At 38.0% G+C, this 12,842-nt stretch overlaps 1 protein-coding gene across 1 annotated transcript in view; it reads right to left on the bottom strand.

The window, feature by feature from the left end:
• Positions 1-12,842, bottom strand: part of DNAH14 (dynein axonemal heavy chain 14) — a 499,447-nt gene that overhangs the window by 341,633 nt on the left and 144,972 nt on the right. The window contains exon 22 of the mRNA XM_058275282.1: positions 12,481-12,726. Coding sequence (XP_058131265.1) covers positions 12,481-12,726 — 246 coding nt within the window. The remainder of the gene's footprint in view (positions 1-12,480; positions 12,727-12,842) is intronic.

The raw sequence follows: 12,842 nt of genomic DNA, 5'->3' as shown, positions 1-12,842 counted from the left end.
GACCAGAAGAGCATCCTGCAGTATCCTTGAAGGAATGGAAGAAGGAGAGTGCCCATCTGCAGAGAAGATTCATAAGTAGAGCACTCTATGCCATGGGGGCTGGTGCCCATTCTCCACTGGAGGCATAAGCCACCTTAGGAGCAATTCCATGGCTGGAATTGAAGGATCCAATTCCCAAAAATGGGGGAGGAAGGGACAGTTGGGCACCAATTTCAGCTAGTGATGAGTAAATTTGGCAGGCTGAAGTATAATTCTAAGAACAGTTAAAGTTTGAACCTGTCCAAGTCAGAAAGAGGCTAGTAGCTGCCATCTTAACTCTGTGCCTGTCACTAGGGTAAGTGGGACAGACTGAAAATCACAGTGGTGATAGAGACTGGCTTCTTTCCATCCAGACTTGATTGCACTTCTAGCCTAGGTCCCAGCCCCACCTCCAGCAGGAAGGAAGCTGGAGAGACCTGCACCAGCCTCTCCAGGAAATTACCAGCCAAGCCACAGAAGCCAGTGATTATCATACTTTGGCAGCACAGGCCACCCCAGGAGCTATTCTGTGGCTGGAATTTGAAGCTCCATTTCCCAAAAACAGGGGAGGAAGAGATGGTTGGCCACTGATTTCAGCTACTGATTGGTGAATTTGGCTAGCTGGAAGTACAGCCATAGGAACAGCTAGAGTATGAACATGTCCAGGTCAGAGAGGCCAGTGGCTGCCATTTTGTCTGTGACCCCCACATGAAGGGAAACCGAGCTGACCAAAAATCACAGTGATGGTAGGAACCAGTTTCGTTCATCCAGATTGGCCTGCAGCCCCAGCTCTGGCAGGGAGGAGGCTGGTGCACCCTGCACCAGCCTATCCAGATAACTGCAGGTACATATGATTGGCACAGACTGAATAATCAGAAGTCTACAGGGAAAACTGTGGTCATTTTGGAGCCATACTGCATAGATTGCTGCCCACACCTGCAGCTCCATCCATGCCCCAGGCAAAGGAGAAAGGGGTGGGAACCTTCATCAGTCTCTCTGGGCAACTACAGTCTAGGCATGCACAACTTGGATTATTCCACACAGCTGTGATGCTGTTCCTACCCCTGGCAAAGGAGTTGGGAGAAGCTTCATCAGTCCCTGGGACAATGAGGGCAGCTTGAGCCCCAGAGCTTATAGCACCAACTATATCCTTGGCTCCTACTGCACAACCAGCAAGGGAGAAAGGGCAGGAAGCCCTAAACTAAAGAGGAAAACCGCACCCAAAATAAATACTCTAGTAAGCCAACTGCCAAGACACCAATGAAAAATTATAATCCATGCCAAGAAATGGGAAGATATGGCTCATTAAAGGAACAAGATAAGCTTCCAGATGACATAAAGGAGTTGAGACAACTAATCATAAATGTTCAAACAAATCAATAAATTCAATGAGATGGCTAAAGAGAGTAAAGATATTAAACATTAGATAGACATGGAATGAGCACAAAGAAGAATTTGAAAGTATACATAGAAAAATAGCAGATCTTATGGGAATGAAAGGTGCAATAAATGAAATTTTAAAACATTGGAATCATATAATAGCAAATTTGAGGAGGCAGAAGAAAGGATTGGTGAGTTTGAGGAAATGGCCTCTGAAAGTGAACATACAAAAGAACAGATGAAAAAAAGAATGGAAAAAATTGAACAAAGTCTCAGAGAACTAAATGACAGCAAAAGGCATGCAACCACATGTGTCACAGGTGTCCCAGGAGGAGAAGAGAAGGGAAAGTGGAAAGAACAAATATTTGAAGAAATAATGGTAGAAAATTTCCCAACCAGACCAACCCTGGGACACATACTAATCAGTATGTCAAAGACAAAGAGAGAATTCTGAGAACAGCAAGAGAAAAACAATTCATGACATATAAGGGATACCCAATAAGATTAAGTGCTGATTCCTCAATAGAAACCCTGGAGAAAAGAAGAAAGTGGTATGATACATTTAAGATACTACAAGAGAAAAACTTCCAGCCAAGAATCTTATATGTGGCACGATTGTCTTTCAAATATGAGGGTGAGTTTAGAATATTTACAGGTAAATAGAAACTGAGAGAATTTCTAATCAAGAGACAAGATTTTCAGGAAATACTAAAGGGTGTGTAAGAATGTGAAAAGAAAAGACAGGAGAGAGAGGCCTTGGAAGGGAGTCTAGAGGTGGAGATTTTATCAATTGTAGCAGTTTAACATGGTTATGAATTTCAAATATATTGGATTATTTTTGTAATCTGGTCTGTACCGGGTATGGTTAAGTTATTATTAGGGCTTTGATTGGGCCACATCATTAGGGTGTTGTGAGTTCCCAAGGGTTGGGGACTCACAGATAAAAGATATGGCAAAGGATGGAGTTGAGGGTTTTTGATGTTGGAGTTTGATGCTGAAGCCTTAAGCAGGAACCCTGGGAAGTAAACTCACAGCAGAAAGAGAAATCAGCCCAAGGAAGAGAGAAACCTGAGCCCAGGAAAAGCAAGCCATGGGAAGAAAAGAACCTCGAACCCAGAGAGAAGCAAGACCCCTGAAGGTAGGAACCCAGGAAGACTGAAAATTCACAGCCATTGGCAGCCATCTTACTCTAACACATGAAAATAGACTTTGGTGAGGGCTGTAACTTTTGCTTTATGGCTGATATCTGTAAACTCCTATCCTAAATAAATACCCTTTTAAAAACCAACCAGTTTCTGGTATTTTGCATAAGCATTCCTTTGGCTGACTAATACATCAATAAAAGTAACTAAAAGTGTCAAAAGAGTGGTGAAAATAAAATATGACAGATAAAACTCAAATAGTCAAGAATAAACTTAACCAACAATGTAGAAATCTTGTATTCAGAAAACTGTAACTCAATGTTAAAAGAAATAAAAAAATGTCTAAATAACTGGAAGAACATTCCATGCTCATGTATTGGAAGACTAAATATCATTAAGATGTCAATTCTACTCAAATTGATATACAGATACAATGTAAACTCCCCCCCCCAAAATCTACCAGTATTAAAAAAAAACATTGAAAACATGATCTTCAAGTTTATTTGAAAGGGCAAGGAGCCCTGAATAGCCAGGAACATCATAAAAAGGAAAACTAAACCCTCATCTCCAGACTTTAAATCATATTACCTAGCTCTAGTGGTACAAACAGCACGGTATTGGCATAAAGACAGACACATAGACCAATGGAAACAAATTTATAGTTTGGAAACAGACTCTCATATGCATGCTCAAGTGATTTTGACTAGCCTATCAAACCCACACAGTTTGGGCAGAACAGTGCATTCATGGCTACCCATAGCTGAAAGAAGGAAAGAGGACCCCTACCTCACACCTTATCCAAAAATTAACTCAAAAGGGATCAAAAAACTAAAAATAAAAGTAAGAGTCATAAAACTTCTAGAAGAAATTGTATTAAAATATCTGGTCGTAAGTGATGGTAAGTGGTGGATTCCTGAAGAAGATAAGAGGAGGACTGAGATGGACTACTGATGTTTAATATATATGCAAGTTTTAATTAGCTTTACAGTAAAAGTGTGGAAATGTATAGAGTGGATGGTAACACATAGTGAGTAAAAGCTAGTTTATAAATGGACTACTGATGTTTAATATATATACAAGTTTTAATTAGCTTTACTGTAAAAGTGTGGAAATGTATAGAGTGGATGGTAACACATAGTGAATAAAAGCTAGTTATAAATAGTTTATAAAAAAAAATGGTAGCCTAGGTATGTAAATGTCAATTGACAGAATGCTAGAGAATAGTCTAGGAACTGAATAGCACAGTAAACCAAGAGGTGGATGAGAATTGTGGCTGATGGTACAGATGCAAGAGTGTCCTTTGTGAGCTAGAGCAAATGTACATCACTACTGCAGGGTTTTGGGAATGTGGAGAGGCATGGGGAAAAAACAGCTGGAGTGACCTATGGACTATGGTTAGCAGGAATAATATAATATTCTTGCATCTATGTGAAAGATGTACTGTGTTGATAATGAGGCAGTATGGAAAATGTGAGCCAAATGTACATTATGGACATGGTAACAATCAGATAATATTATCTTATCTGCAGCAAATGTTCCATCACAGTGTGATGTGTTGATGGAAAGAAGTTGTTTGGGAATTCTGCACATGTGCATGATTGTTTTATAAGGTTACAACTTCTGTCATAAAAAAATATATTTGAAAAATCATAATAGGGTGTGTTGGGGAAAAAACACAGAAAATGTAAGATAAGGATTATGATTAGTTGTAAGATTTGACTAATTCTTTCATAATTTGTAACAAGCATCTCATGACAATGCAAGGTGTTGGTGGAGGGTTGATGTATGGGACTCCTGTATGATGTTATGCATGTTTGCTTTGTTAGTTCACAATTTTTACTATATACTTATTGTTTATGCATGTTCATATATAAATGATATAAAGATAATAATAATAACAGGGTGTGTTGGGGGAAAATACTTTGGTTAGTAGTAATATTTTGACAATGCTCTTTAATCATTAGTTTAAAATGTTTAACAATGCATGGTGTTGATGGTAGGGTGAGGTATGAGAGCCCTGTATGATGTTATATATGTTTGTTATATATATATATACGTAAGTTCACAGCTATTACTATACACTTATTGTTCATGTATGTTTATGTATCAGTAACATACTTCAATTTAAAAAAAATGAAAAAATGGGCAAGAGATTTGAATAGACACTTTTGTAAAGAAGAAATTCAAATGGCTATAAAGCAAATGAAAAGATGCTCAGCATCGCTAGCTATTAAGGAAATGCAAGTCAAAACTACAATGAGATATCATCTTATTCCTATTACACTGGCAGATATTAAAAAAGAACTATAGTGCTGGAGAGGAATTGGAGGTAAGGGAACACTCATCCACTGCTGGGGGAATGTAGAATGGTGCAGCCTTTGTGGAGGACAGTCTGGCAATTTCTCAGAAGCTAGCTACAGAACTGCCATATGAGCCAGCAATCCCACTCCTGGATATATACCTAGAAGAACTGAAAGCAGGAAAATGAAGAGATATGTGCACACTAATGTTTATAGTGTCACTATTCACTATTGCCAAAAGTTGGAAGTAACCCAAGTGTCACTCAACAGATGAATGGATGAACAAATTGTGGTATATAATGGAATATTACTCAGCTTAAGAAAGAATGCAGTATTAACACATGGGACAAAATGGATGAATCTTGAAGACCATGTTGAGTGAAGAGAGCCAGTTACTGAAGGATAAATATCACATGACCTCACTATTATGACAAGCAAATTAAGCAGACTCACAGAGTTAGAGTCTAGAAGATAGGTTATCATGAGATAGGGAATAGCGTGTGTTGAGCCAATGCTCCATATGGACAAGACCTATGATAAATGGAAAGGGAGTGGTTGGGCAGTGGATGGGGGTGACATTGGTTCAGGGATGTAATGGGATCAACAGTGCTGGAATGTGAAGGGGAACAGAGTGGGGGTGTTGGGTTGGACTATCCATGAAACTGGGAGGGAGGGCTGACGGAACAAGTCTGGGGATTTGTAAGTCTGTGGTCAAAACTACAATGGTGGGAATGTTCTTTAGGCACATATGACGGGAGGGTTATTGGTGCAGGATGTGAGAGTGGTGGGATATGTGGGATAGGGAGAACCTGGGGCATGATTCTATGGAATATGAAAATGTTCATCTTTTCATAGTGTGTTATCTCAGTGGGTGGAGACCTGACACAATAAATGAAAAAATATTAAACTCCCATCCTGGGAAGTCCTGCTATGTTCTCAATTAGAGGGGCAAGGATCTCTTGAGAACATAGGCAGTGTCTAGTAAAAGAAAACAGATTAATACATCATACCCTTAATATTAATGCATGTAATTATGAACCTTATTATTCTTCAAAAACTGAAACTTAATGGTTACCAAAGGTCCTGAGGGGAGATTGGGGAAGAATAGAATAGGTGGAACATAGGGCATTTTTAGGACATTGGAATTGTTCTGCATGATCCCACAATGATGGATACAGGCCATTATAAATTTTGTCAAATACCTATAAAAGTGTACAGTGCAAAATGTAATCCATAATGTAAACCATTGACCATAGTTAGTAGCAATGCTTCAATACTTGTTCATCAATTGCAACAAATGTACCATAATGTACCTACTGATGTTATCAGTAGGGGAAAACGTGAGAAGGAAAGAGGGTAGGATATAGGGGAATCCTCTGTATTTTCTATGTGAATTTTCTGTAAACTAAAACTCCTTTGAAAAAAAAGTGAGAAAAATAAGACACTGCAGGAACATACAGAAGAAACTGTCACTGTACATAAAGATAACATGGTGATGAAAGTAAATGAAAAATAATTTTTCAATTTTATTTAAGCATTATTTTATTTTTATTCATTTATTTTTTTGGCTTTGTTTTTGGGGAGATTTTGGAAGGGTCGCAACTGTGGCAGGGGAGGATCATTGGTGAGGGGTGTTAGTGATGGGGGGATGTGTGGGGAGGGTGTGCACCTAGGGCATGCCTTTATGGAATATGAATATGCTCAAGTGGTCATGGAGTGTTGTCTCAGTGAGTGGAGACCCACACAGTAAGTGAAAGAATATTAAACTCCCATCCCGGGAAGTCCTGCTACATTCTCTAAAAGAGTGGCAAGAATCCTTACAGTACAAGGGCAGTGCCTAGCAAAGGGGGACAGACCAAAATGCCAGGCCCTTGACATTAATAGTTGTAATTATGAACCTTGTTCTTCTGTAATTGAAACTTAGCCTAGTATTATATATTGCCTAAGAGTTACCTTCTTAAAGCCTCCTTGTTGCTCAAATATGGCCTCTCTAAGACAAACTCAACATATAAACTCACTATCTTCCCCCTGGCTTGGGATATGACTCCCTGGCACCAAGGGATTATTACCAAGCACCAACTAATAATGCAATTGGAAAAAGACCTTGACCCAGAAGGGGATAGTATTAAAAATAAATGAGTTTTTACAGCTAAGAGATTTCAAAGTGAGTAGGGAGGTCATTCCAAAGTTTACACTTATGCACATCTCAGCAATATCTCATTGACAGCCACAGTAAAGATTGTCTCAAGGAGGGGTACTTCTGAGGGCTCTAGAGACAACTAGACATTATAGGTGGGGTAGACAATCTCAGGAACTTGGCACCCTGTCAGTGGGCCTTGGAATAATGTTCCCCAATGTAACAGAGTTAGACTCATTTATAATTTCCCAATACATGGGTCTTCTGCCCTTTTATTCAAACCTATAATTAGCACTATACTTGTTAAATATATGTACCAGAGACTTTGGCCTGTTCTCATGCCAATTAAGCCATGAATCTCAGCAGTATTGCAACACCTATTCTCCAGTTCATCAGACTCATCAAGGACAACAAAATGATGATGATGGACAACCCCCATCCCAAAAAAGAGAGAGTATCTACAACTGCAAGCAAGAAAGTTCCATCCATCTTCCCCATGGGATCTAAGCCCCTTCTCAATGAGAAACAGTGTGGGCATCACTATCCTAAAATCCTCAAGATTGACAATTTAATCTCAAACATAAGGAGAATGCTTATGTTTGAGACTTATTCTTATTTTAACAGTGTTATTTTAGCTAAATTAAATTAAATTCTTATTTTAGCAAATATCTTGTAACATTGATATAAAGCCAGTGGTCACAAGAGGTCCTGAGGGAAGGGAGAGGAAAGAATAGATGTAATAGGGGCATTTTGGGGACAATGTAAATGTCCTGAATGACACTGCAATGATGAATACAGGCCATTATACATTTTGTCAAAACCTATAAAAATGTGCAGTGCAAAGTGTAAACTATAATGTAAACTATTGAACATGGTTAGTAGCAATGCTTCAATATGTGTTCATCAATTGTAACAAATGTACCACACAAATGAAAGATGTTGTTAATGGGGAAAAGTCAGGAAGGGGAAGGAGAAAGGGTAATTGGGAATCCCCCTGTATTTTTGAAGTATCATTTATGGAATGGAAAGCTTCCATAAAAATAAAATAAAATAAATTTTAAAACGGAACCAAAGAGAAATTCTAGAGCTGAAATACACAATAATTGATATGAAAAATTCACTAGAGGGATTCAGCAGCAGATTTGAGCAGGAGAATCAGGGAACTTGAAGATAGGGCATCTCAAATTATCCAGTCTGAGAAACAGAAAGAGAAAAGAATGAAGAGGAGTAACTGAAGCCTAAGGTACTTTTGGGCCACATCAAGCAGATAAATATGTGCATTACAGGAGTACCAAAGAGAGAAAGGGAAAGAAAAAATATCTGAAGAAATAATGGCCCCAAACTCCCCAAATCTGACACAAGACATGAATCTACACATCCAGGTAGGATGAAACATTATTTTATTGAAGGTCTCAACTATAATATTCCCACCAGGTGGCTGTTATTTGATTGTTCACCTTACATTATTTTCAAACAAGCCCACGACTTTTCCTCCTTTGTGGGTTCCCAGATAGGTGAAACAAATTGGAGCATTTTGCATCATTCCTTCAGGTAGAACCCAGTCAGTTTGGAACTGACACCCACTAATTTGCAAATAAGGTCTGCTCTGCTCCCTCTGGAACCAAAGACCAGAGTCCCATACTGCTAATGCAGTCTTCAAGACTGCAACAAACTAGAGAGAGGGTAGGGCAATGGCAAGTAGCAATACCTTTTTCTTGGTTCAGTTTTCACTTGGTTGCTGTAACTTTTGACTGTTTCTCAGAGTTCTGGTAAAGTTGGTTCTGACCATTTCTAGTAGTTTTTCAATATTTCTGTGGAGGGATATATTTCTGGAGCTGCCTACTCTGCCATTTTTTTTTTTACAACACTCCCAAGATATATTTTTTTAAGTTGTACATGGATGTTGGATTTTGTAAAATACTGTTTTGGCATGTATTGAGGTGACCAAATGTTTGTTTTTTTTCAATGTGGTCAAATATATTGATTGATTTGACTTTTGAACCAACCTTACATTCCTCAGTCTAATTCTTCTTTCAGTCTAATTCTTCTTGGTCATAATGTATCATCCTTTTATATGTTGTGGATTTGACTTGGGAAAACTTTATTTAGAATTTTTGCATGTATATTCAAGAAGGCTATTTGTCTGGATAGTTTTCTTATTATGTCTTTGTTTGGTTTTGGTATCAATGTAATGCTGGCCTCACTGAGTAAATTGGAGTGGATTCCTTCCTCTTCACTTTTCTGAGTTTATGTAGAATTGGCATTTTTACTTCCTTAAATATTTTGTGCAAGGTATCTACATCTGGAATTTTATTTGTGGAAAGATTTTAAACTAAAATTTCAATTTTTTTAATACACATAAGACTATTCAAGCTATCTATTTATTCTTGAGTGAGCTTTAGTTTGTGTCTTTCCAGAAATTTGTCCTTTTCTTCTAATTTGTTGAGTTTACTGGCTTAAAGTTGTTCATAATATTTCCTCATTATACTTAGAACCTGTAAAAATGTTTCCCCTTTCATTCCTGAGATTGGTAATTTGTATTTTCATTTTTACTGATTTTGAGCAGTTGATTATATTTCTTGGGCTTTTCAAGAACTTTGATATGTGTCTTTTAAAATATCTACCACACCTCTACCTAACTTTTGAACATATGGGATATATTTACAATAACTATGTTAATATCCCTGTCTCTAATTCAAACTTCAGTGTCAGTTCTAGATCACTTTCCTTTGGTTAATTTTTCTTTTCCTCATTATTTATTCTATTTTCCTGCTTCTTTGCATGTCTAGTAACCTTTGATTGTGAACTTTACCTTATCAAGTACTGGATAGTTTTGTATTTCTATATATTCTTGAACTTTGTTCTGGATTCAGTTAAATTACTTGGAAACAGTTTCATCGTTGTGTTCTTTCTTTTAAGATTAACCAGAGCATCAATTTGGTGAGGGATAATTATTCCACATTACTGTGGCAAGACCCTTCTGAGTATTCTATCCAATGCTCATGAATTTTGAAGTTTTCTATTACGACTGGTGAGAACAGGCATGATTTCTAGTCCTCTGTAAATGCCAGGCATTGTTCCCTCTAATCCTATTGGGTGCCTGTTTCCTGGCATGGTAGTTTGCCCACATCCAAGTGCCACTGATTAGTACTTTGCTGAATACTTAAGTAGGGACCCTCTGCAGATCTTTCATGTTCTCTTTGTATTCAGCAGCTTTCTCTGGTACTTTATCCTTCAAACTCTAGCCTCAGCAGGGTTCCAGAGACAGTAGATAGAAGCCCAGGTACTGGTTCTCCTGAGGGTTACAGAGACCCACAGGTTCTACAGTCATGGCAGATGGCTCTGGAGTTTAGTGCCATGTCCCTGCTTTGGAGTTTGTGTTCCTGAGTGTGATGGAGTTGGACTCAGATATGAACTTTCTACACATGCCTTTTCTGTTACTTTTACCAGACCTGTGGTTGGTGCTGGGGTTGGCATATACTTAGGAGACCTGAATCTCTGGACTGTCCATGTGACAGCCAGGCCCTTAGCCTCAGCAGTCTTGCAACTCCTACCCTCTGGTTTATTGGACTTACCCTGGCCAGCTAACAGGGAGGTGAAGAAGGTCATCCACCATACTAGGGAGCCAAGAGTGCCTACAACTGCAAGCAGAATTGCATCAATCATCTGTGTGGATTCTAAACCACCTCTTGATATAGAGGGGGAGTGGACATAACCATTCAAGGGTCCACAGGCTGGAGGAATAGAGTATGGATGAGAGTGGACTTACTGATATTCTACTATGGAACTATTGTGAATAGTAACGGAAGAAATTGTAGCACTGATGTGGAGAAAGTGACCACAGTAGCTGTTGAGGGTAGGGAGAGGGAAGAAGAAATATGATGTGGGGGCATTTTCAGGACTTGGAGTTGTCCTGGGTGGTACTGCAGGAACAGATGCTGGACATTGTATGTCCTGCCATGGCCCACTGGGTGGACTGGGGGAGAGTGTAAACTACAATGTAAACCACTATCCATGTGGTGCAGCAGTGCTCCAAAATGTATTCACCAAAAGCAATGAATGTGCCACGATGATGAAAGAGGTTATTGATGCGGGAGGAGTGAGGTGAGGAGGGTTGGGGGGGGTATATGGGGGCCTCATTTTTTTTAATGTAACATTAAAAAAAAAAGGAGAAAAAAATCCTCTAGCCTCCTTTGGGTTCCAAGACTTGTAAAAGCATCTCCTCATACCAGGGAGTCTGCTATGCTTTGGCTGGATTCCTTCCCCCAAGCCAAGGCCTAGAAACTCAAGACAGTAAGCTAGGGCAATTGGAAGGCCCACCTTATTTGTTTCCCAAACCTTAGGAATTCTTGTCCTTCATTTCCTGATGTCCAGAGTCCTGAAAATTGTTTCTTATATATTGTTTGGTCTTCTTCGGATGTTTCAAACAGGATGGTAAATCCGGTTCCTATTATACCATCTTGCCTGAAAGTGGAAATCTTTGCATATGTGTGCTTTTCATTTTCAGTTTTTTTATTAAGCCTAGATATCACTATTAAATTCATTTTTACTTTTTAATAAAGGCACTTAATGCTCGAAATATTCCTTTTCATTGCAATATGGCCAGTTGTGAGTGTGATACATTGTTCTCTTCTTGTTTATGTCTAATTTTAAGAATTCTTACATATTTTGATGGATGCTTTTAAATAACCATTTTTGTGAGGTTTTTTGTTTGCCTACTTTTTGCTATTCTTTCGTTGTTGTTTTTATTTTACTGCATGTGGTCAGAGAACACAGTCTATTGGGTATACGTCTTTTTAAAATTTATTCGGATTTTTTTCCTAAGGTCCAATTAACTTAAAATTTCCTTAAATGTTTGTACATTTGAAAACAATGAGAATTCCATTTGCTGAGTGCATTTTTCTATCAACCTATCTATGTATCCACATATAATCAATTTTGTTCTAAATATCTCTATATTTTTACATATCTGGAATTTTGAATGAATTCTTAGATGTGTTATTGGATGTGAGGCTGCCCAGAGAAGGAATACCAGGGAGCACTGAGCCTAAGCTGACCCTGGAGGCTGCTTATTCTAGAAACAATTGCAAGGACACACAGGTAAAGAGAGGTAGGATCAACCTTTAAGAGCAATAACGAGGGAGATAAAAATGAAGCATTCCAATGTTGCAAGCATAATCTTAAAACAATGCTTTTGGCATGGGCACTGTTACAATTGTGGATTATTCTCGCAGCAGTGGCACTGCTGGTAAAAGTCATGGTTTACCGGGTCATATTTTTACATGCTCTAATTTAACTTGTCTTCCCAAATTAAACTGACATTTTCTGACCAACAATTAATACTTTTTTAACAAAAAGTTATTTTTATTATCAAACTACTAAATAGTCAATCTGATTTCTAAATAAGTATATGAATGATTTATAAAATTTTAAAGTTTGTAGTATGCAAAAAATTAAAGTGATAAAGAAAATTAAAACATTTTCCTTTTGCTGTAATATTTACCTTAATGGGCCCGAGATAGGAAGATCCTTTAACTGTTCCAAGTATGATTTTAGACTCTTCTACCTGGGCTACTATGTCATCTATAGATGAAATTATTAGGACAGAGCACGTTTCTGTGTGATGAAGAACTAAATGTAAAGGAGTAGTGTTCCAAAGATCAATAATCTTATATAGCATTTTTTCAAGAGCAGCTTCATTAGTTGCTGAAGTTGATATTTCATTTATTTCATTTTCATAGTAAAACATCTAAAATGAACAAATTATTTGTTAATATCCAGTGAAGTAAACACTTTCTGATTCATTTAAAATGGAGGATTTAAATGCATGTTTTGAAGGGCCATTAGAAGTATTGAAACTCTGAT

The sequence above is a fragment of the Dasypus novemcinctus genome, chromosome 13 (assembly GCF_030445035.2).
Source record: "Dasypus novemcinctus isolate mDasNov1 chromosome 13, mDasNov1.1.hap2, whole genome shotgun sequence".
NCBI lineage: Eukaryota > Metazoa > Chordata > Mammalia > Cingulata > Dasypodidae > Dasypus > Dasypus novemcinctus.
This window is presented reverse-complemented; position numbering and strand designations above follow the sequence as displayed.